This window comes from Suillus subaureus (assembly GCF_016647635.1).
Source record: "Suillus subaureus strain MN1 chromosome Unknown BJ212scaffold_20, whole genome shotgun sequence".
In the NCBI taxonomy this organism is placed as follows: Eukaryota; Fungi; Basidiomycota; class Agaricomycetes; order Boletales; family Suillaceae; genus Suillus; species Suillus subaureus.
The window spans coordinates 387,266-410,185 of NW_024538576.1; the positions used below are offsets into that span (position 1 = coordinate 387,266).

At 49.2% G+C, this 22,920-nt stretch overlaps 11 protein-coding genes across 11 annotated transcripts; 4 read left to right on the forward strand and 7 right to left on the reverse strand.

The window, feature by feature from the left end:
• Nucleotides 1-356: 356 nt before the first annotated feature.
• BJ212DRAFT_346392 (uncharacterized protein) lies at nucleotides 357-1,799 on the forward strand. Its single transcript, XM_041342969.1, has 5 exons — nucleotides 357-496; nucleotides 551-674; nucleotides 729-953; nucleotides 1,012-1,322; nucleotides 1,371-1,799. Exons 2-5 carry the CDS (start codon nucleotides 552-554, stop codon nucleotides 1,540-1,542), a joined length of 831 nt encoding a protein of 276 aa, XP_041192008.1. The 5' UTR covers nucleotides 357-496; nucleotide 551; the 3' UTR covers nucleotides 1,543-1,799.
• A 479-nt stretch (nucleotides 1,800-2,278) lies between these two features.
• BJ212DRAFT_1361300 (uncharacterized protein) lies at nucleotides 2,279-3,131 on the reverse strand. Its single transcript, XM_041335909.1, has 2 exons — nucleotides 2,956-3,131; nucleotides 2,279-2,883 (listed from the first exon to the last, which is right to left on the reverse strand). The coding sequence occupies exons 1-2, from the start codon at nucleotides 2,985-2,987 to the stop codon at nucleotides 2,685-2,687; spliced, it is 231 nt and encodes a 76-aa protein (XP_041192009.1). The 5' UTR covers nucleotides 2,988-3,131; the 3' UTR covers nucleotides 2,279-2,684.
• Nucleotides 3,132-4,551: 1,420 nt separating this feature from the next.
• Nucleotides 4,552-6,038, forward strand: BJ212DRAFT_1274045 (aspartic peptidase A1; the record flags this gene model as incomplete). Its single annotated transcript, XM_041331135.1, has 6 exons — nucleotides 4,552-4,837; nucleotides 4,886-5,011; nucleotides 5,063-5,387; nucleotides 5,443-5,576; nucleotides 5,630-5,748; nucleotides 5,802-6,038. 6 exons carry the CDS (start codon nucleotides 4,552-4,554, stop codon nucleotides 6,036-6,038), a joined length of 1,227 nt encoding a protein of 408 aa, XP_041192010.1.
• Nucleotides 6,039-6,753: 715 nt separating this feature from the next.
• BJ212DRAFT_1361308 (uncharacterized protein) lies at nucleotides 6,754-10,442 on the reverse strand (the record flags this gene model as incomplete). Its single annotated transcript, XM_041335910.1, has 9 exons — nucleotides 10,121-10,442; nucleotides 9,962-10,072; nucleotides 9,666-9,905; nucleotides 9,568-9,593; nucleotides 9,458-9,540; nucleotides 9,316-9,430; nucleotides 9,278-9,294; nucleotides 7,657-9,253; nucleotides 6,754-7,585 (listed from the first exon to the last, which is right to left on the reverse strand). The coding sequence occupies exons 1-9, from the start codon at nucleotides 10,394-10,396 to the stop codon at nucleotides 6,754-6,756; spliced, it is 3,297 nt and encodes a 1,098-aa protein (XP_041192011.1). The 5' UTR covers nucleotides 10,397-10,442.
• A 69-nt stretch (nucleotides 10,443-10,511) lies between these two features.
• Nucleotides 10,512-12,285, forward strand: BJ212DRAFT_1361313 (HAD-like domain-containing protein). Its single transcript, XM_041335911.1, has 8 exons — nucleotides 10,512-10,953; nucleotides 11,015-11,072; nucleotides 11,129-11,186; nucleotides 11,233-11,335; nucleotides 11,391-11,485; nucleotides 11,539-11,603; nucleotides 11,660-11,945; nucleotides 12,001-12,285. Exons 1-7 carry the CDS (start codon nucleotides 10,824-10,826, stop codon nucleotides 11,916-11,918), a joined length of 768 nt encoding a protein of 255 aa, XP_041192012.1. The 5' UTR covers nucleotides 10,512-10,823; the 3' UTR covers nucleotides 11,919-11,945; nucleotides 12,001-12,285.
• A 672-nt stretch (nucleotides 12,286-12,957) lies between these two features.
• BJ212DRAFT_1569089 (uncharacterized protein) lies at nucleotides 12,958-14,282 on the reverse strand (the record flags this gene model as incomplete). The annotated part of the gene is made up of 4 exons (XM_041342020.1): nucleotides 13,813-14,282; nucleotides 13,349-13,751; nucleotides 13,164-13,296; nucleotides 12,958-13,095 (listed from the first exon to the last, which is right to left on the reverse strand). Coding segments are annotated over exons 1-4 (960 nt in total), but the record flags the coding sequence as incomplete, so codon positions are not given.
• Nucleotides 14,283-16,668: 2,386 nt separating this feature from the next.
• Nucleotides 16,669-17,530, reverse strand: BJ212DRAFT_1361336 (uncharacterized protein). Its single transcript, XM_041335912.1, has 2 exons — nucleotides 17,476-17,530; nucleotides 16,669-17,453 (listed from the first exon to the last, which is right to left on the reverse strand). Exon 2 carries the CDS (start codon nucleotides 17,245-17,247, stop codon nucleotides 16,957-16,959), a length of 291 nt encoding a protein of 96 aa, XP_041192014.1. The 5' UTR covers nucleotides 17,248-17,453; nucleotides 17,476-17,530; the 3' UTR covers nucleotides 16,669-16,956.
• Nucleotides 17,138-18,047, reverse strand: BJ212DRAFT_346703 (uncharacterized protein). The gene has a single exon (XM_041342970.1). It carries the CDS (start codon nucleotides 17,964-17,966, stop codon nucleotides 17,244-17,246), a length of 723 nt encoding a protein of 240 aa, XP_041192015.1. The 5' UTR covers nucleotides 17,967-18,047; the 3' UTR covers nucleotides 17,138-17,243.
• Nucleotides 18,048-19,216: 1,169 nt separating this feature from the next.
• BJ212DRAFT_346767 (uncharacterized protein) lies at nucleotides 19,217-19,739 on the forward strand. The gene is made up of 2 exons (XM_041342973.1): nucleotides 19,217-19,475; nucleotides 19,540-19,739. The coding sequence occupies exons 1-2, from the start codon at nucleotides 19,363-19,365 to the stop codon at nucleotides 19,694-19,696; spliced, it is 270 nt and encodes an 89-aa protein (XP_041192016.1). The 5' UTR covers nucleotides 19,217-19,362; the 3' UTR covers nucleotides 19,697-19,739.
• Nucleotides 19,739-21,804, reverse strand: BJ212DRAFT_346762 (uncharacterized protein). The gene is made up of 3 exons (XM_041342972.1): nucleotides 20,846-21,804; nucleotides 20,372-20,774; nucleotides 19,739-20,319 (listed from the first exon to the last, which is right to left on the reverse strand). The coding sequence occupies exons 1-3, from the start codon at nucleotides 21,342-21,344 to the stop codon at nucleotides 19,782-19,784; spliced, it is 1,440 nt and encodes a 479-aa protein (XP_041192017.1). The 5' UTR covers nucleotides 21,345-21,804; the 3' UTR covers nucleotides 19,739-19,781.
• Nucleotide 21,805: 1 nt separating this feature from the next.
• On the reverse strand, nucleotides 21,806-22,826 carry BJ212DRAFT_346761 (uncharacterized protein). Its single transcript, XM_041342971.1, has one exon. It carries the CDS (start codon nucleotides 22,581-22,583, stop codon nucleotides 21,939-21,941), a length of 645 nt encoding a protein of 214 aa, XP_041192018.1. The 5' UTR covers nucleotides 22,584-22,826; the 3' UTR covers nucleotides 21,806-21,938.
• Between the last annotated feature and the right edge of the window lie 94 nt (nucleotides 22,827-22,920).

The following is a 22,920-nucleotide window of genomic DNA, read 5'->3' on the forward strand; positions in this document are numbered from 1 at the left end:
CACACAACACAACTCCAACCATGAGAGCGACAGCTCTATCCCTACAGACCCCTCTAGTCCTGTCCCTGCACCAATTCTCTCCTCGAATTCTTCGCCAGTGCATCCCGTTTCCGCAAGCAGAGATCCAGGTCTCGAAGTCTCTATCAATATTTCTTCTGCTAGATACTCCGGGGTGTACCCCTTGCACGCGAAGCTTCCGACATGGCTCAGGTAGCTTTGCCCTTTGTACAGGCTATTGTGGGTGCAATTCCACTTGTTGGCGCTCCAATGCAAGCCGCTATTGGTGGATTATTGACAGGCCTTCAAGCTATGGACGTAAGCGCTTGTTTAGTGACGGGAGTATCTTTTAATTCCAAGGGCCGTCACAGAGACACGGTCAGAACAAGGCGGACCTCGAAGGCCTGACATTACGACTCAATCGACTAAGCCTCAATTTGTGCAATGCCCCGCCAGCCTGGGATCCTGTTGAACAATGCCGGAGAGATTCATTTGTTAGGTATTCACTTAGTTAGCGCGTGCTTGAATCTATCTGACATCGAGTCGCACTCAGGATGCTGCAAGACACCTCAGCACGAGTGACGACATTGCGTGAACGTTGTCTCACATCTACATCTGTCACACAGGCTATCGCTGGATGCTTTACTGAAATAGACCGTTATCTGGCCGACTATCTGGTTGTGTTTTACTCTCTCTTAATAGTCTGTGCATTTACTCACTACTCTGGCTAGTGGTTGTCCCAGATCCAAAGTCGACGTGACACACACGAAGCGTTGACAATCCTACGGAGGGAGCAGGCGGATCGTCAGAAGTTCCTGATGACAATCGAAAGCATAGTCATACGTGGACAGGCCTCCGTGGGACCGTCTGTATCGCATTTAGCCGGAACCGTGACCTTGGTGGACGCAACAGGCCACAACCACCCAATATCACTGAACTTCTGTGCCTCATTCCAGGTCCGCTCACAGCCACAAAATCCTTCCTGTGGAAGCTTACTCATCAAATTGTCTTTAGCAATTCAATAACATGCTCCAAGTTCTGTTTGAACGCCATGCGAAAGAAGCCCAAATTCAAAGACGGTATATAGAAGAAGGAAAGTATGATTTGTGCATTGACGAGGGCACGCAAGTAACCCCACTTACAAGCGACAAATGGTCAAGCATTGAACCAGGCACGACGATTGTGATGAGGGTTACTATTCAACAGAAAACGAGATCAGGCGTTGAAGTTGACTACCGATGTCATTTTTGTGGCGCTGTGAATCGCCTTGACGCCAAGTCTGTGAAATATCGTTCTCGAGGGCGGACTGTTTGCTCGACTGATTGGTGAGTATGTTTGTAATCCAAGTCCGGATGGTACCTAACGATGAGAAGTCAAGAATGCAAACGACGCTTTCAGATCACCCGTGATGAACATAAGCGGATCACACCATCATCTAACAGTGACTTCAATTACACGACTGACGCAGAAACACTCCTCGTTCGCAACTTTCATGTCGAGGAAATTGTATGTCATTTGGGAACATCGCTAGCAATGTTAAGCTGAGGTCTCGATGTACCTTCTGCTCTCAGCCTGTGCGTGATCTCGTGGTTCGACGTTCTTGGGCGATGCTGACGGTGGCACGGCCATGTCCTGCTCTCAGTCTGTGCGTGATCTCGTGTTTCGACATTCTTGGGCGACGCTGACAGTGGCACGGCCATGTCCCGCTCTCAGAGAGTGCGTGATCTCGTGTTTTGAGGTTGTTGGGCGACGCTGACGGTGCCACGGCCATGTCCCGCTCTCAGTGGGTGCGTGATCTCGTGTTTGAGGTTGTTGGGCGACGCTGACGGTGGCACGGCCATGTCCTGCTCTCAGTCTGTGCGTGATCTCGTGTTTCGACATTCTTGGGCGACGCTGACGGTGCCACGGCCATGTCCCGCTCTCAGTTGGTGCGTGATCTCGTGTTTCGACATTCTTGGGCGACGTGACGGTGGCACGGCCATGTCTCGCTCTCAGGATGTGCGTGATCTCGTGTTTCGATGTTCTTGGGCGACGCTGACGGTGGCACGGCCATGTCCTGCTCTCAGTTTGAAGTGCGTGATCTCGTCCGCTCGACCCGCTCCTTGTTGACCCTAGCACTACCAGGAGGTGTTTTTACGCCATGTTCATGAGACCCCGGCCACGTACCCCCAATAGGTCATGTTTCGCCCTCATATGGTACGTGATCCTGCCTTTGGATGAATAGTGAACACTAACTTTTTCATTGCACTAATAGACAGTGCGTGCTTCTACATCATGCAATTTCAGAGCATGTCTTTGTACTGATTGTATGTAGCATATGATAGGTACAGCGGCATCGAGGAGATCGAAGAAGACAGCAGTCAAGACGAAGAGGGGGATGGAACGGAACAAGACTCAGATGGTGAGCCTTGGTAGCAGCAGAGGACGTGGACAGACCTGGTTTCCGGAATTGACCTTGTTCGTGGGATATAAAGAACACTATTTTCTATGTACAGCTTGGCCAGACTTGATTGCTCATATCTATCTATGTCCTTGAAATCTGACTTGTAGCTACCACAACGAAAATCCAAACCATATTCTCGTTTTGCCTGCAGAGCGCCCGATCACTTGTGTCGTTTCCCATGTTATACACCGCTGCCGATTAAGTTATACACCTCCCGTAAAGCTACTATTATAGTCATGCCAGTTCATTTGTCAGGCTTAGAAAGACGCACGGGAATCGATCCAAATATCTTGCTTGGGTTCTTGTGCAAGAACGATCGGAACTGGACTGGTCTTACTATGTGAATGAGATGGGCGTCTTTTGTATGCCAGTGTAATCTGATACCAACGATGCGGACACTTCGATGTGGAGTCCGGTTCGTCGTCGGTGTGACGAGCCTGTCTCTATTCGAACACCGAGTAAGCAAACAATGGCCGCTAAATATCGACGGAAAGCGAAATATGACAGGGACGTACGAATGTAACCATGATCGGAGGTAGTGATCCATGAACGGGTGAAATCCCTGTTCCTCACTCTGCAAAAATGAACTCCATATGAGGTGAGAACTGCTGCTGCTACGCGTTCTACAGAGAGCCCTGGGGTAGGTGTGGATGAGATATGGGCGAGTGAGGAGATGGGTGGTGCGTTGAGGGTGTTGCGATCGCTTTCTATTTATTTTTATTGATGAGTTCGAGTGAGCTTTCATGTTACTGGACAAAAAGGGAGGAGAGTACCATACCAATTACTACATCTGCCACGCCACTGCCGAAAGTTGTGTTTACTAGTATCCTGCCCATTTTTCGTGGTTCCGGCGTTGACTTTGAATCTGAATTACGGCTGTTTGTGGAAGACGGGAAGAGGCCGTGAATGTCATTAGGCCATTTCAGACGGACATTGTGGGCCCATTCAGAGGCGGGGTCTAGAATGTGACAAGCGTCAATGATTGCGAGTGCGTAGAAGTATTGGATGAACACGAGGTCGGAGGGGAGGACTGTGGGACCCGGTACTGCGCAATATCAATTTTCAGATATTGATGGCGCATTCTCCTCCACGTAACGACCGAGGATGTGTGCTTCAAGGTTCAAAGGACACGTGGTCTGGATACAGATACCACCGTATCGTTGATCTATACATCCGCGCTTGTTCCGATCGCAGTTGAGAAGTATATGTAGAGGGATGCGCTTCCATCAGCGACTCTGACTATCGTTGTGTCTTTCAGCATGCCCAGACCAAGACCCGCGGATAGCGATCCAAAGTCATGACTCGGTCCAAATAGAGTGCCTTTTCTAGCGCCAACGCCGGATGCTAGTGTCCTACGTCCGGACTCGATATTTTTACGCACAGCTACATGATCTATGGGAGGGGAGAGTAAAAGTGGGGCACAAGAGGTGTGCCATGGATATTCTTGTACGGAGAGTTGAGGGTGCTAGAGGCAGGTATTGAACCAGGCGTTTGAACGCAAGAAGAAGCCGCTGGATGTGTGCTGGGATACACGTGACTAGTGCGTTCATTGAAGTGACCACCCCTTACCGGCTGCAGTGGAGTAATGTCATGGTCCGCTCAGCCATCGGTGGCTATACTGACGGTACCGGTATAGATGTCATGCAATGTTTGGCAGGAGCAAAGTTATAATTCCCACGGCTACAGTGTCATGCACGAGCTGGAATAAATTGCATCCTCGGGTCCGAGTCGAGTCGGTAAGTGCGAAGGTGGACTCGTCATGCACGAACTTCACCATGTCACAGGTAAGAACTCCCTAACTATTGGTCCATGAATAAACTGGTGGAATACCGCATCCTCTGACTTATGGATGCAGTTCGAACCCCTTACTCACGGCCAAAAACAAACTACCTGTCCCGCTATATCGGTTTTGATCCAAGATGCGCGCACAATGAATCAATTGTTGAGTTACTCCTGCTTTCGGTTTCTTCACCTGATGAAGCGCGTTCCATACGGTTCAGCTTTCTGAGGATGAGATTAATCATGTACTCGCAGTGTTTTCACGTTTACCAGCATATATATAATGGGCTTCAAAATGTGGTATGATCATTATATTCCACTACCATTCAATCATGTTCCCAGCTGTATCCCTGTTGACGACTCTCCTCCTGGCCTTGTCTATCGCTGCATCGCCTGTTGAAATTCGCGACTCCCCCATCACCCTCCCAACTGCCAGGAGGCTAAACACCTCTGGTGGTACCATAAATCTCTTGCAGCATGACCAATCTCGCGCGACCGCCCTCAAAACTATCACTATCGGCAGAGACACTCTTGACCGTCGTACTGGTAGCATTCCTGTGACAAACAATGCTGTAGACTACATCGCATCAGTTGGCATTGGCAACCCTGCCACAACCTGTGGGTTCAACAATGAGAAAACGTGCGGCTGTTCATATATTATTGCAGATAACCTGATTGTCGACAACGGTTGCTCGGTCACATGGGTTGGCGCCACCACTTACGTGAAGACCAGCACCAGCGTCGACACTGGCAATACTATAGCGGTCCCCAGTGGTTCTGTTCCCTTCTCTGGTATGACATCCGACGATATCATAAGTTGAAGACGCCTACGATTATCTGTAGGAACTGAGTACACCGACACCGTCACGCTCGGTAGTGGGCTCACCATCATCCAGCAGCCAATTGGTGTTGCTTCTACTTCGACCGGCCTCACCGGTGTTGACGGTGTCCTTTGCATCGGGCCCCTAGACTTGACAGAGGGAACCCTGACAGATGAACCAGACACGACGATCCCAACTGTCACTGACAACCTGTATAGCCAAGGCATCATTTCTCAGATAGTTGTTAGTATCTCTTTCGAGCCCACCAGTTCGGAGTCAGACACCAACGGAGAGCTCACCTTCGGTGGAACTGACGCTGCCAAGTACACCGGCGCCATTGCATACGCGTAAGTTACTGCAGCTCTGATATCAATCCGGACTGACAGTAATTGCTCATTTCAGTCCTCTAACCACCACCTACCCTTCATCCTACTACTGGGGTATCAACGAGAGCATCGCTTACGGCACCACGACCATCTTGTCTGAGACGGCTGGTATCATTGATACTGCCACTACTCTCATCCTCATTGCCACCAGTACGTATCTCAAGTCCAGCAAGTGATCTTCATCTGCAAGTACTATTCAATAGATGCCTACAGCTTGTACCAGTCTGCAACCGGTGCTACTTTGGACGACACGACTGGTCTTCTCCGCATTGACTCCACCCAGTACAGTGCCCTCGAGAACCTGAACTTTAATATTGGCAGCGTACGCCCTTTCTGTCTCAAATCTCAATGCCCCTTGTTCACCATCTTGCACAGAGCACGTACGTTCTCACCCCTAACGGCCAGATCTGGCCTCGTACCCTTAACACCTATATAGGTGGTAGCACCAGCTACATCTACCTCATCGTCAACTCCATTGGCACCCCCAGTGGTGAAGGTCTCGATTTTATCAACGGCTACACTTTCATTGAGCGCTTCTACACCGTGCTTGATACCACCAACTCCCAAGTCGGTTTTGCTACAACCGCATACACGAATGCCACCACTAACTAAAGCAATTTTTTGGTTGGGTATTTGTATGTTATAATATAACATTTCTTACAACCTATGACTATGAACTAAGTTATCTTCTGGAAGCATTTCTAGAGGTAATTGTGACTGGAGAGTCGTAGTTGAGTGTTCGAATGTTGGCTATCGCTGTTCCACGAAGACACCCCAGCTCTACCGGCCCTAAATCATGAGATCACCCACCTAGCGTAGACTCATCCAAGTCTCTGAGCATGTAGATTCAGATAGGGCTACAAGGGACAAATCATCTTTGAATACTCAATCTTGGGGACACTGATTAATATTGTTCGAGCTCTTCCGTGAGATATGTGCTCATGTCTACATCAGGAAAACCCAATCCAACTTGGAATAATTGGCGCTGGTTTTCCTGGCTTAGGGCTAGTACGGCCTAAAGCTGAAAGCTAGTTTCAAAACGCTTAGTATAGCTTAGTATCGACGTCCTAATCACGGTAACTGACGAATTGCATCAGGTGCATCATCACGCACAGCAAGCACCCACGTACCCCGACTTCCCATCGATCTCAACCTTTACATGTTTTCCGACGCCCCAAAGTATCACATTGCAATATTAAACGATACCCCACAACCCAACGTGGTGTATACCGTACTTAAGTAGTAGTAGTACTATGAACGCCTACCTCACTACGCGCCGCCCTTATAGACAACAAAAGCAAAATTATACACAAAAACAACATTATCATCACTCCCCCATGTCCTCACGCGTCGCCGCCAAGGCAACCCCAATAGCCTTGACCAAATCATCCGGCGACAATGAACTAGACGCACTCCGTTCCTGCGCACGCGCCGACCCCCACGTCACAGTCACAGACTCCCCCACGTCAGGCTGCGGCCACCCCATCCCCTCCAAATCCTCCAAAGGCGTCAACGTCCCATCCGAGTCCAGGTCCAATTCCGAGTCCGGCGACGACGCCCGCGAAGAGATCGGTGACACAGGCATGCGTGTATATGGCACATACAACCACCTTGCATCACCGATATAAACACGCGGTCGTTCGACAGCTTTACCCTTGCCTTTCCCTACATTCGCTTCTGAGATGAGGGGCGGAATCACAGCGCTGGGTTCGAGGTCTTGAATCGTGCGGATATTCCACTCGCGTAACGGCGTTCCGATGAATACTCTCGGTTTCTTCTTCAGCTTCGTTTTTACTTTCTGTTTCTTTTGGGCGCGCTGTTTAGCGGGTTGTGTGGGTCGGACGGGGGCAGAGGCGCTAGCGCCGTCGATAAACGCACGGCCGACGCGCTCGCCTTCAAGCCCATAGACATGAGCCCAGAACGTTGTTGTCTGTGGCGCACTTTCGGAAGGCTCTGGTGTCACTGAGCCGTTCGGGACACAGGAATCATCAGGCACAAGCAAAATGCCTGACTTGGTGCGAGACCCCGCAAATCCGCCTCCACGTGCGGAAATATACTCCTCCCCGCGTCTCCGCGCGCATATGGAGCAGTTACAGGTATTAAGGCAGACCGGACAGACGAACTTCTTGTTATTGGGGGCAAATACTGTCTCAGGGTACCTGAGCAACCATACAGGGGGCATCGCAATCAATGAGGAAAGGAGATGCCATGAGAGAGGAAGACGACAGACCGGTTCAGGATACATCGGTTGCAGAACCGTTTCCCGCAGATTTGCTGGTCTGGACGGCGTTTGGAACATTGCATCTTGGGTCTGGTTTGCGTACTTCGGCATTGGTGACAAAAAGTACTGACAACTTCAGGCTCGCCATCGTCCTGTGGCGTGGTTTGAGCTGGAGGTGGTGGTGCATGGACCTTGGACAGTTTCGTTTCTGGAAATGGTGTCGCAAATACAGGAGAAGAAGCCGAACTCGAAGCTTTCGACGGTACAAACGACCCATCGGAGCTTGCACGGATGTCTGGTCGACGAATCCGTATCTTGAGACTTGGCCGCGCCCCGGGTGGTACAGGTGGAGCAGAAACAGTTTCAGCAGTCCAACCCCCATCATCCTTAACCTCCCCATCGTCCATCTTTCTCGCTGAACTAGTCTCGTCGCCTTCATCAGTGACAGAGGCCGATTTACTGGTGCGGTATTTGATCTGGACGTTTCTTCGTGACTTGCCAGGCGTTTTGTCCGACAGCGCTGGGGCTTCCTGCGATGCGGACACCCCTGGAGGTCTGCGTACATATATGATGGGGCCTGATGGCAGTGGCTTCGAGCTTCGAGCGCCTGTTGACGGGAGAGGCGGTTCACTTCCACCAAGTAGCGAGGGATCAATCGTACCCGCGCTGTCTGAAGGAGAAAGACTATCGGTGGATATGCTCTTTCTCTCGATAGTAGGCGATAGAGACCACTGGCCATCCTCAGGGAGCACAAGATCGAAGCTACCGTCCAGGCTATGTGAGGAATTGGTAGCGTATGCGTCCGTGAGATGTAGTGAAGGAGACTCGGATGCCAACCTCGGGCTAGGAGGTACCCCAAAGAAACTGTCCTCTCCATTTTCTCGCGTGACCGACGCTGCGTCAGGAGGCAGCCGTGTTGTATTGTGCAAGAAACCAATGAAAGAACTTGGTGCAGACCGAGTGTGCTCAATGCCTGGGAGATATGTCTTTGCAGGAGAATCGCTGAGGTCATTCAAATACTGATCCATCTCCGCGCTGAAATCCAGTATTTGATCCTCTTCCAGTGCGGTATAGTGTGAGATGTCGTCAAGGACGTTAGAGGATGAAGGATCCTGTATTTGAAGGTCGGTGCCAGTGAATCCCAATTTAGGCTTGGATGAAGATGGGGCGTTTTGTGGCTCTAAATTACTCTTAATTTTACCTTTGCGAGAGGAACCTTTGGGAGCCGCGCGTCCAAAGTATGGTGTTAGGGCCGCTTCGATATCCGGCCTCTCCTCAAACAGTGGTGCGAGGACACGAGGAAAGACGGGTCCGTCTTCTTTCTCGTCTTTCTCATCGTCCGGGGCTGCAAGACCTTTCATCTCCGCAATCATCTCTGGCAAACCTTCGTGCAGTTGTGCGTAAAGGCGCTGAACGCGTTTGACGTAGATGTAGTGGGTATTCGACCGCAGGATAGTGTTGTGATGTGGTAGAAAATCTGGCAGCTCGTGGATGTCAAGCTCGAGGGCGGGATATTGGGCGTCCAGGATTTGGGTTGGTAGCGTAGAAATGTCTTCTCCGAACTTCCAGGAACGAGGCCTGTACTTCCTTTTATGACGTGCAGGAGCTGGGGGTGGGCGTTCACGTTCACACCCCTTTCCCATAAGACTGAGAGAGGGTGGTGGTGACCGGTCATTTTGAGCGGATGCAGCGGCCAAGGCGTGGCCGACTGACGGGTGCTCTACACCCTGCTGAGGCACGCCGGTGGACGTGTTCGATGCCCTGTAATCAGCCTTGGTGATGCCTTTGGGAAGTGGTGGCACAGATACACAGTCGAAGACGATGCGTCTGCGAGGCTTACGGGAAGATGGAGGAGGTGTGAATAGAGAGTCGCCCATTTCGGGTGAAGGTGATCTTGAAGAACGGGCGCCATCTGAAGACGAATCGCGCACGGAAAAAGGTTCAGTCTGGAAATTAACAGGCAGGAAGCGGTTTTTTTAAGGGACGAGAATGGCGTAATGTTGTATACAATTACTTACAAGCATATCATCTACAGCCATCTCCTCGTCTTCATTGTCAGGATCGCTAACACTCTTGATACTATCATGTCCGGAATCGTCTTCGTCATCAGACAACTCAATCACGTCGTGATGAGTTAAGAGAGGGGGTATAGACATGTCGAATAAGTTGGGCTCCGCGGCATAGAATGAAGTTGGCACGCTCCGGATGCTATGCTGTGAGGAAGAAAGATATGATTCTGGTTGTGTCAAAACTTCATCCTGTAGGGAAAACACGTAAGTATGATGGATCTATCAGAGGAAGGAGACGCGCTCACGGCAGCCGAGGTGTCGTGAGTATGCTGGAATGGAAATAGCGCGTCGAGATTAGATGGCTGAAAGAGTTCAGGCATATGCGCGGCTGAAAGTCTTTCAATCGATGACGAATGCTGAGTGGAGTTGTAAACTACAATGATTCAGGAGAAACGCGAACATACCTTTATTGGAGTACGCGTAGAACCGCAGTTTTCGTCAAATAAACCGTCTACTGAAGACGGCGCATCAATTATATAGCAATCCGAATCTTCTCCAGAATCATTAGCGCATTGTGATGATGTACTAGAAGAATATGATGCAGGGGTAGAAATCGCGCTGCTCGTTGTAGACTTGAAGAACGATGTCGAAGGTACGTCTTTGGTCGACTGAAGACGATAGGAACTGGATGGTAGAGGGCCATCCCAGTTAATGAGCTCTGAGTGCTCGACGCCTTTCATCGTCGTTGACCATAGTGAGCAGCCCGACAAAGTCACTCAAAAGGGCCGCATCGGCAATTCCCGTGCTTACGGCGTCAGCTTAAAATTCAAACTTAACAATCAATCCAACAGCCTAGTTCAGTGCTATATTTATCATTTTCTTGATGATAGGCATCTTGCATTGTGACTAGTCCAGGAGACACCAGGTGCCTTTCAATGCACGTTCCACCTCCACACAAAAACAGCAATGGACTGATCAGACTAGTACATACTCTGGCCATCAGGTCTGGCGGAATATCCTTCGATCGCAGAGGGCCATTCCATCCAAGACATGACGCGCTAGTTTCATCGGTATCCTCCTACGCGTGTGCCGTGACGCACGCCACTGACATGTGACTGGCACCAACTGATCCCGTTCCTCCCAGCTTATCCTTGAAGCACACCGACCATGATGAGCACCGACCTCGGCCTCCGCGAAATAGACGCTTGCTTATTCGACGTATTCGGTACTGTCCTTGACTGGCACAGCACAGTTACCCGCCAAGTCGCCCGCCTCAGCAAAGGACTGCTTCTCGAAGGTAAGTGGCAGATCCCACATTCCCGTAAAATGATCTCATAAATATTGATCACATCTATCAGGCTCACAGGACGCAGTCGATTTTGCAGAAGAATGGAGAGCCGGATATTATGCTCATGTGTAAGTCTATCGCTTTTCGGTCTTGCCCCCAGATCATGACGTGCACATTTACATAGCAAAAGAGTGTCCCAGGGCGGGGAGGGTACTTTCAACGCAGACATCATGCATCGACAAGTAATTCATTCTCCATCCCCATGACCCGTGTTTGACCATATCGCAGATACTGGACGATATGCTCACCACCCCACGCTGGTCTCATATTGCAGAAGTCTGGGGCGAATCCGATCGTGAAGATCTCACCATGATTTGGCACAACTTGGATGGTACGAACCTTCAGGAAAGTGCAGAGACAAGCCTGACTAATCACCCCTTAATTAGCGTATCAGGACACCATACCCGGCCTGACAGAACTTAAACGCCACGTCAACATCCTCGCTCTATCTAACGGAAACTTTAGATTACTTCTCGATCTAGTAATCGATTCACAACATTACGCATCAGACCTTTCCTCTGATCAGCGCCACAGGCAAAGAACCAAGGTGTTCCCTGGGACGGTATCTTTTCGTCCGAACTGTTCGGATCCTATAAACCGTGCGTCTCGATCGCTTTTACATCTGCATATTATCCCCTGCCTGACATCTGCGTAGTAACCAAAAGGTCTATCAATCTGCAGCATACCACCTTTCTTTACCTCCTCACAAGATAGCAATGGTCGCCGCACACAGGTTCGACCTCATCGCTGCCTCCAGCGTAGGCTTCAAGACGATATACGTACCACGCCCTGCTGAGGATTCGCGCGAGGTAAGGGAGAGCATGTGTAGCAAGAAGGACGGTGGTGAGGTGGATCTTGTCGTTAAAGATTTTGAGGAGCTGGCGGGGTTGATACGTGAAGCTCGACGAAGTTGAAGCTCGCGGTTGGTACATGCTTTGTAAGTCCTTGAGGTTTTGCGGAATGATCACTTGCCCATTTGTATCCGGCATTACAGAGCGAGCGAAGTGGGGTAACTGAATCGATGATGATTTTTGGGGTAGCGATGCGAACGAACAGATCATATTATATTGCGCAAATGCAATCCGTAGTCGTCGAGAGGAACTCTATGCGTGAGCTCTCTTCGAGAGTCCTAGACCAAATATAAGCAGGTTCAATATCCTGACGAAGGCGTTCCTCCAAAGCGAGTCACTTTCACGGAATTATCACTGACATTTGAATTCGGATACAAAGAATCCTTTCTTCGGTTGATCTAGCTAGGGAAACCATCCCAACTCAACAAATCGGGGAACTTAATTGCGGGCATGACCTAGGACAACTAGCTTGCATCAATGTGTTTCCGAATGGTCGTGGCTCATTCGGGATGCATGGACTGCGCTCTATGACCAGTGTGTTTCATTTTATGCGAGGTCTCATCACTTGGTCTTGGAATCCCCCTTTCCAAGTACATTTTCTTCCGCAATATCTTCGTTGCTTGTGAAGCTCACCTGACTTTCACGTCACTGTAGCTACGATGCGCTGATAGACTTTGCGAAATGTGCATAAGATTCCCACATCTCAATTGTATGCACTGCAGTTTGTCTAGACAGCGTTGTGGTCGCGTTTAGATATTGGAACCGTGTTCGTTCTTTCACAATCATGTAACACGCCCGGCTTTGCCTTGAAACTCACCCGAACCATGCTCGCATCTTTGATTAGCGATTTCAGCAAGAAGGCGAGTTCATAATCATAATCACGACGTGAGTAAAAGGAAACTACAGATGTGGAATAAACTCAATCCAGGCTACTGTATCGTATGTGCCAGGAGGTAGCGATCGAAAGCTCATCAATATAAGTACAATTAGTATAACGCGTGCAACAAGATATATGAAAATGCTGGCGAGTGGAGCAATATTTGCGAATTTCCCGCTAACTTCGATTTTCCGGCTAACATTGTCCAAATCGCCCAACCAAATCGCATAGCCCCACAGCAGAAGAATAGATACTGGTGCGGATACTATTGCAAGGGAAGCCGCACGCCATAGTATCTGCTCTGCGTGCCCCTGAAACAAAACATTCCAGCCCAGACAGTGTATCCCTCCAAACACTGCCCCACTGAAACATCCAACGAGAAGTATAATGGTTAGACGGGATTCGATACTATCCACATCATAGCCACCTACAGACGAAACCCGACGTGAATGGACAGCACGGGGGGAACGTGCTGTAATAATACCCATAAGACCGATAAGGGGATAAATGCATGAGAACCAAACATCATTCCATTTTCCAGTGGAGAATATTGCATCTACTTCGCTAGAATGCAGGCGAATTAGAACGATTTCAAGGAAGAATATTGGCAACATACTCGTAGGCCAATCCACTTGGCGGAGAGGCGATTGCTTTCCAATAAACAGCATGAGGACGTCCTACATCCTTAGGCTTCTTCCACCAAAACCCATAGGCAATGCCAGCCAGGGCAGCTAAAGCAAGGGTGTCGAGTTCAAGCAGTGTGATCGGAAGGTTCTGAACATAACGGGCAACAAGCTGGAGGACGAACCACGCCAGTTGAAGAATGGCGATCCCTTTGGATAATGTGTCACCCTTGCTTCGATCTTCTATATCGGCCTCCACGATGACAGGCATTTCCACGGAGCCCTTACGAACAAAGCACTCAAGCTCCTCGGGTGTAAGAGTGGCTCGCGGCTTTCCATTGACGTAGAGCATGAATCCACCCATCCACGCGAAAAACCCGTGCGTTACTGTCCATCCTATGAGACATTTGTTGAACGAAATTAGTTACCGCATCAAAGGGCCAGGCATGTAACTAACCTCTAAACTCGCGACTTGCAGCATGCGGAGCGCTCGGATGTGGGCTGTTTGTTCTATCCGATGTTGGAATTCCACTAAGTAACGCAGCTGTGCTCTCTCCCATATCTCCACAGTCGCTACGGGTTTGGTGAAGTTGCGCGCCAAAGGCGTCATTGAAGGCCTTTGCAGCGTCACGAGCACTTAGAAACTGACACGTGGCCCAGGTAATAATGAGTTCTGGGACGATCAGTGCCATCATCATGATGCCTAGGCGACGAGATAAAACAGCTAATTTCCCCTCATCCATACCCGGGATGTTTGGGTGAATTGCAGTCCATGTGCATGCGAATAGAGTCGCAGCGCAATTCCAGATGATGTCCCACAAGGTTCTGGTGTTATTGCTGGATGGAGAGTCACTGACGTCGAGTGTAGTGACGTTGGTGCCATTGATGCTCGGCAGTGAGGAGCAAACAAACGGGATGTGTAATAGTAACAGGATAGCCAAGGGTAAGAGGGTCATGATGAGGATTAGGGCATACGTCTGCTCAATCTGCTCCTCTCTTTGAGGGTGCAGTCGCACCTATGCCTCGAGGCTACCGTACATCCATAGCCACCACTGGTACAGGATGGTACACGTCTATACCACGCGGAAAGGCTGTGTGAATGCTAGCCCAGGGTCCTCCATAGACGGCAACATTTGGGCATTCATCCCAGAAAGCTGAACAGATATAAGAAACACGATCATGATGTGTTTCTTCTGTCAACCTGCCGGCGGTACTGCCGCAGCGGAGTTTGAAGCTCAGACACAGTGGCAACGCGTCTGGAGTATTTTGATCGACACCGATCATGACCTTGGGAGGTTATGCCGGTTATTATATGATTCATGAACCTTTCATTCTCAATCTTCCGAATGGCGAGCAACGGATCTGTCAGTATAGTTTCAACGTTGGAAATCACACATCCGATCACGACCTCAAGACAATTTATGAGTTCAGCGCCACGACGCCGAAGAAGGTCGGAACGCCCTTTGAAGGCCAGACCAATCTTGTCATAAGTCTAGCATTGTCATTCGATTGTGCTCTCCTCGCCAGCGCTGCCCATGACCACGCCGTCAGGCTCTAGCCTTCGAGTTTCGCCAGTTCCTTGCCTCATTTGATGTCCAACATTCTCGCTGCATTATCCTCTCACCTAACTCATGCCATTGGGTTTACACGGCGGCCTGGATCACTGACAAGATCCATATATGCGACACCATCTGACATCCTTAGTAGCATTTTGCCTGTACAACAAGAAGAGCCCAGTGTATGCATTTCATGCACACAAATCCATCCGTTATGTACTAACATTATTTTGCAGACAAGTGCAGCTAAAACTCCTATTTGTTCAACATACGTGGTCCCTAATGCACGCCGCTTCGTTAAATATCATTATTACAGTCCGGTGCAACACCTCCTGCTGTGCCGCCAGTGATCTCGCCTGTTAGATCTTTCGCCCCCCAACCGCTAATGCAATCAGCTACAATACACTCGCAGTGACCTACTTTCTTCCACTACCTTCGCAAACTCCTTCCTTCCTCTTCTCGCACGGACACAGCCTCTCCAGAATGCTGACATTCGTAATCCCTTGGATGTACATTCTTCCTTTATTTCCTTTACTCTTGGCTCGACGGTCTCCTTCCAGTTCCCTGCTACATTGCCCTGCTCTCCCTCATCGGCCACTACTCACAGACGTTCACACAGATCCACGCGAGAACGTGAGCGTCAACGTACTGTCATCAGCATTTCTAACTTACTCTTTTAAGTCTCGACTACCCACTAACCAATCATCTGCTACCGCTCCTACAACCTGCAAAGCCCGCTAGCCTCACCTATGGACCGCTCGTGCATTGCCTGCCAATTTTCGATGTTCGTCTTACCCCGGGTTCACTGGTATGTCCAGTTCATTTTGCTCGCTGTAGTCCAGGTCTCATGCATCAATTTGCAGCACAATGATGCTGGGCATGACTTGATGACTATGTTCCTGATTCGTCCAATTCGCAACCATTAGCCACAGGGCAGCTCATGGCTAGAGAGCATGGAAGTGGCCGGTTGTCTGCCGGCGAGGCTCGTCCTTTATCTAGTGCCAAAACTCGGTACAGTAGAACCCGGTTGCAAAAATGACATCTTCTTGGCCGTAAATGTATACAGTGCATGACGATAGCGATAATGGTTTGTACAGCACCAACATATTGGTTTGCAGGAGTGCTCGCTAGCAGTACTTATCAGGTGCTACAAATGCAGTTAGTTGTGATATGCTGAGCAAACGGCCTCGGCTGGATATTCAAAAGTCGATCAAGGTATAGCCTGTAAAGAAGCTTCGGGGGTAAGTAGAGGTTTCTGGAATCAAACCCCTGTCGAAGGGGTCAGAAGTTCAGCGAGGCCATTGATACTATCATTGACTCCGACCCGGAGGAGCGAACATATGCATGATGCAGAGCAACACAACATGGGTGGTTATTCGTGCTTTAATATCGCAGATATAGAACTACAGTAAGAAAGAAAGAACGACGGTATGATAAACTGTAGGCTATGTCCAACACGATACACAAGATGCTAAGCTTGCCACTTAAAATCCTCCTCCCTCACCAACCGTACATTCAATGGCACCTGTGGCGTCACGCCATCACCAGCGGGGGGTCTAACAACAGGCTTATGAAACACCCTGAACTTCCACTCTATCTCCTTCACGTGCCCCAGTGGATTTGGCTCCGTTGGAAGCGCGACATGCAGACGCAGTATCAGTATCGCAAGGACTTGTTCTGGTGTAATAAGGACAAGATTGCAGAACCTAATAGCCAGTTTCCCCTGTTGGGTCCATCGAGATCAACACCATGAGTTCGCCGTCGGAGGAACTCTAAGGCTTTGAAGAGAGTGATAGAGATGGATCCGAGAATGCAGACTTGGGTCAGTGACATGTCAAGTTGGTCTGGAGGAAACATGACTCGGAAGGTGGTGCTGTTGATATACCAGGCAAGTTTCAGCTTAGCCATACTAGTAGTAGCGAGCAATTACGGGTTATACCACTTCTGGTCTCCTCTCTGCTTCTCCTTACTGCTGTCATCTAGCACCTCCTGTTTCTTCACTCCAATTCTCAGGAGTGCGGGGTTCGATTTAGGTAGGTAAGGCTCTACAAGCGCATTTTTTTTGCACTTTCTGAGCTCGTAAGAGCCTCCACCGTCCATCCAATCCATGCGGCGGAACATAGCAGCTCCAAACAAAGAATGGGCACACGAGTATAGTTATCAATCGTTGCAACATCAGCGACGTCTTGCCGGAGAGCGTCGGCTTCGCTGGGAGAAACGGGAACAGAATCGATCTGGGGCGCCGAGTCCATATCCCCAGCCAGCAGCGCACGAAAAGCTTTTTGGTCTTCCATCTCTTCTACAATGTCGACTCTCGCGCGTTCTTCTGCTGTCATATTTGTCTCTTCATCAATAGACGTCGCGCTTGCGTCGAGTTTGACTTCTTTACCACCAAACTGGACACCTGAGAGTTAGGGAGACCAGAGTTGATGGAATCGCGCGTGCCTAACCCTCCAACGCTCTTGTCTGCACCCGTGCTCGCTTTCGCAGAGTCATGGATGAATTGTGCAGCACCTGCACGACGTTTCCGTGCTGCCTCCCGTGTCATTCCTTCGAAGCAAAATCCTGAGCCAGGCGCTCGCTTTGAAAGAATGACAAGAGGGCCCGTAAGGACTTTGGTCTTGGACTTTTTGACATTGACACTAGATGATATAGGTAGCACAAGTGCCTTTTGTGAGTTGTAGAAATGTTGGAAAGAGCAGAAAAAGACGCACCGCTGTGCACCGTTGAAAGAAGTGATAAGCTCGTCCTCGAGATGGCCCTCTTCATCATCGTTGGACTCTAGCTCATCTTTACGCCCGCCATCAGCAAACATGATCCTGCTCTCCTCTTCGTCATCGGAATCCTCTCGGGAGCTGAAAGTACGAGGAGAACCTTTGAGTGGGGAGCCAGAAGTAGAGCTGACGGCACTAGAGAGGTGGCGATGGAATGCTGAGTTTGAATTTGTTGCTGGCCCTGTCGCTTGTCGGCCACCAGGGATTTGCAGATAGTGAATGACAGTTTGGACATCGTCGTGAAACATACAGCAAGCGTTGACCTCGGACCGTGAGAGCATTTGAAAGCCACTTATGTAGAATATATCAACTGCATTGTTATCTCTGTGGACGGTACTCAGCTGCTGGCGAGCGGGGTAGAATGTTCGAGATGAAGCACAAACTCGTATTTGAAATCACTGGTGGGTGCGATTAGCTTATGTAAAAATCAAACTTTACATCATCCACTTGAGTCGACGTCCAGCCAGTTGAAGTTCAAAGTTGGCTAGTTCAGTGCTAGATTTATTATTTTTCTTGATGATTGTGATACATCTTGCGTTGTGATTAGTCTGGGAGACACCAGGCACCTTTCGTCAAACGCTCTACTTCCGCACAAAAAAACGGCAATAGACTGATCAGAATATTCGCTGAGGGCTATATCATCCAAGACACCATGATCTGGCACAACTTGGATGGTCTGAACCTTCAGGAAAGTGCAGGGACAAACCTGACTAATCGCCCCTTAAGTTTCAGGACACCATCCCCCACCTGACAGCTAGAACGTTTCAAATGCCATGTCAACATCCTCGCTCTATCTGACGGAAACTTCAGATTACTTCTTGATCTGGTAATTGATTCACAACATTACGTATCAGACCTTCCCTAGTCCAACCGGCGCCACAGGCAAATAACCAAGGTGTTCCCTGAGATAGTAACTTTTCGTCCGAACTGTTCGGATCCTACATTATGATACACCGTGCGTGTTATCCCCTCGCTCGACATCCGCGTAGTAACTAAAAGGTCTATCAATCTGCAGCTATACCACCTTTCTTTACCTCCTCACAAGATAGCAATGGTCGCTGCACACAGGTTCGACCTCATCGCTGCCTCCATCGTAGGCTTCAAGACGATATACGTACCACGCCCTGCTGAAGATTCGCACGAGGTGAGGGAGAGCATGCGCAGCAAGAAGGACGGCGGTGATGTGGATCTTGTCGTTAAAGATTTTGAGGAGCTGGCGAGGTTGATACGTGAAGCTCGACGAAGTTGAAGCTCGCGGTTGGCACATGCTTTGTAAGTCCTTGAGGTATTGCAGAATCATCACTTACCCATTTGTGTCAGAGCGAGCGAAGTCAGATAACTGAATCGACAATAATTTTAGGGGTAGTGAACCAACAGATCATATTATATTGCGCAAATGCAATTGATAGTCGTCGGGAGGAACTCTGTGTAAACTCTCTTCGAGAGTCCTCAGAGATCCTAGACCAAACACAATACCTGACAAAGGCGTTCCTCCAAAGTTAGTCACTTTGTCGGTGACGCCTGATTTCGAATACAAAGGAACGATCACCTTTCTTTCTTCGATTGATTTAGCTAGGGAAACCATCACAACTCAACAAATCGGAGGACTTATATGCGGGCACGACCCAGATAACTTCCAACCACCAGCTTACTTCAGTGCATGTTCATGCTAGATCAATGCGTCTCCGCGTGCTCATAGCTCATTCGGCGATGTGTCAATTGCGCTCCATGGCCAGTGCTTCATTTTATGCGAGGTGTCACCATTTGGTCTTGGAAGACCCACTTTCTAAGTACATTTTCCTCTGCAACATCCTCATCGCCCATAAAGCTCACCTTGCTTTCACGCCACTGCAGCCGCAGCGCGCCGATAGATTTTGCGAAATGTACATGCGATGCTCAAATCTCCCCGATTGTATGCAGCTTATCTAGACGGCGTTGTGGTCGTGTTCAGATATTGGAATCGTGTTCGTTATTCCTTTACAATCATGTGGCACGGCCGGCTTTACCTTGAAAAACCGTGCTCGCCATCTCTGATTAGTTATTCTAGTAAAAGACAGCAACTTCATAACCATAACTGTGACGTATGTAAAAGGAAACTACAAATGTGGAATGAACCTGGTCCAGGCTACTGTATCATATGTGCCAGGAGGTAGCGATCGAAAGCTCATCAACATAAGTACAGCTAGTGTAAGGCGTGCAACACTATATATGCAAGAGGTGGCAAATTCGAACGCAATGAATCTCTTGCTAACTTTGAATGTTTCCTTAAGCCCGTTCAAACCGCTCGTCATAAGTATAGAGCCAAACAGCAGAAAATTAGATACCGATGCTAATACTATCGCAAGGGAAGCCGTACGCCATAGTATCTGCTCTGCGTGCCACCGAAACAAATAATTCCAGCCCAAACAATGTATCCCTCCAAACACTGCCGCACTGAAACATCCAATGAGAAGTACAATGATTGGACGGCGGGAGACACTGTCCTGATCATAACCACCCACAGACGGAACCCGACGTGAATGGACAGCATGGGGGGAATTGAATGGGCCCAAAGCCGCAAGACTTAAAATAGCATAGATGTAACTTAACGGAAGAACACCCGGGTTTTTGGCGAAGAATTCTGCATTTACAGTGCTAGAATGCAAGCGAATTAGAACAATTTCAAGCAAGAATATTGACGACATACCCATAGGCTAAATTACTTGGCGGAGGTGCAGTCGCTTTCCAATAAACAGCATGAGGACGTCTTACATCCTTAGGCTTCTTCCACCAAAAGCCATAGGCAATGCTGGTCAGGGCAGCTAAAGCAAGAGTATCGACTTCAAGCAGTGTGATCGGAAGGTTCTGAACGTAACGGGCGACAAGCTGGAGGACGAACCACGCCAGCTGAAGAACGGCGATGCCTTTGGATAATGCGTCGCCCTTACTGCGATCTTCTATGTCTGCATCCACGATGATGGGCACTTCCACGGAGCTCTCATGAACAAAACGCTCAAGCTCCTTGGGTGTAAGAGTGACTCGCGGCTTGCCATTATAGTAGAGCATGAATCCACCCATCCACGCAAAAAAACCTTGTGTTATAGTCCATTCTGTGAGACATCAGTTGAACGATTCAGAACGAATGTAGTTACGGCACCGATAGGCCGAGCAGGTGACTAACCTCTAAAATTGCAAACTGCAACCTGCGAAGCGCTCGGATGAGGACTGTTCCTTCCATCTGATATTGGAATTTCATTGAGTAATGTAGCTGTGCTCTCTCCTGTACCTGGACAGTCGTCTCGGGTCTGATGAAGTTGCGCATCAAAGGTATCATTGAAGGCCTTCGCAGCGTCACAAGCACTTAGAAACTGACACGTGGCCCAGGTGATCAGGAGTTCTGGGGCGATCAGCGCCATCATCATCATGCCTAGGCGACGAGATAAAACAGTGAATTTCCCCTCGTCCATACCCGGGATGTTTGGGTGAATTGCAGTCCATGTGCATGCGAATAGAGTCGCAGCGCAACTCCAGATGATGTCCCACAAGGTTCTGGTGTTGTTGCTGGATGGAGAGTCACTGACGTCGAGTGTAGTGATACTGTCACCATTGAGGCCCGGCAGTAAGGAGCAAACAAACTGGATGCGTAACAGTAACAGGATAGCCAAGGGTAAGAGGGTCATGATGAAGTTGAGGGCATACTGCTCAATCTGCTCCTCTCTTTAAGGGTGCGGTCACACGTAGTATGTGGGGATTAAGCTCCAAGTGCTCATGCCTCGAAGCTACCATAGCCACCACCGGTGCGGGAAATCTACGATGGTACACGTTGAGTGCTAGCCTAGAGCATTCTAGGGACGGCGAAGTGTGGAAAGTGAGAGTATCGATCAGCTCAACCAGTGTGGTAAACTCTCGACCAACATTAATGGTGCTTGACACAACTCCGAGGTCGACCCTTGAAAGTTGAAACGCGTCCGTCCAGAAAGGCATCCTCATGTTCAATACGATAGACTCAGTCGCTGTTAAAAATCGAATGGCATGAGTATGATAGCACCAGGTTACCGAAGGTCATGTAGTGCACAGACGGATGTTCGTTGCAACATTTGACGCACTTAGTTACTATTACGTAGTAGAATTAACGCAAAATTAATTGGGGACTCTAGGTGTGAGGCTGTGACAAACGCCAATCTGAACTTCAGCCCATCTTCGACGACGCGTAACCCTTTACCCAGACGACCCCTTTCTTCCTTTCCCCTCGCACTCCTCATGATCAGCTGTGGTTAACGTTCACAGGCCTTGGACCCTGTTCTGGGCTGGTAGCACTTGAGGATTCTCCTGTAGCACCGCGTATGCTGCCTATACCCTAGTCTGTCCATAGTCTGTCCGCACCCAATGACACAGGCATGACCTATACATCTTCCTCGACAGAGTTCCTTTCCCCCTCCGGTTCCAGAGCGAGCCGTTAGTGCTTCTTTCTGCTCGTCCACCTTAGCTGCTCGACAACCAACATGTTGTTGAGCCTTTCTTTTCCCACCCACCACTGGTACTCCCTCTTGCACCGTCACAGCTATTCTCAGGTCATGGTACGCATCGCATAGTAGCCTATCTGCCCTCTTGTGGACCCGACCTGCTGGCCACCCACCCTCGCAACCCACCCATCTGTCTCTTTGGGTAGATTCATGATTGGGCTGGAACATGCTTTGTACACCTTCATCCACATACTTAGAATCTTTGTTCTTCAGGTTTGTAAATCTATCTGTTCCAAATAATATCTTCTCCACGAGTGTCTGAGCGATGCCTAAAGATAAGCTGAAGCGAACATGTTGAGAGTAGAGTCTGGGGTCTAATTCGTTGTGAATGCTGTGAGGGTTTGAAGTTGTTGGAAGGAACCGGGGACTCGGAGTAAGGTCTGAGGTACACAGCATGACGGGCCAAACAGGAGGAAGTCTGCCTATGGGAGACTCAATGTGACGGGCTGAACATATTAATTTCCGTCCAACCCTTGCTTTGCAACCTGCTATCGCAAGCAAATCAGACTGTAAGTTATAAATTTGCTGCCGTTCTCGGAAACTTAACTATATAGTGTGACTAAACGCTTCTGGCTCACTTCAGGTTCTGAAATTCTCCTCCTTCTCGCACAATGCAGCATGTACGTGAAATATTGCGACGGACTATGACGCAGTAGCTGACCCAGTCTCATAGCCTCAGAGGTACTGGGGTGACATATTGGACATTAATTCTTCAATTGAACTTGACCGGATA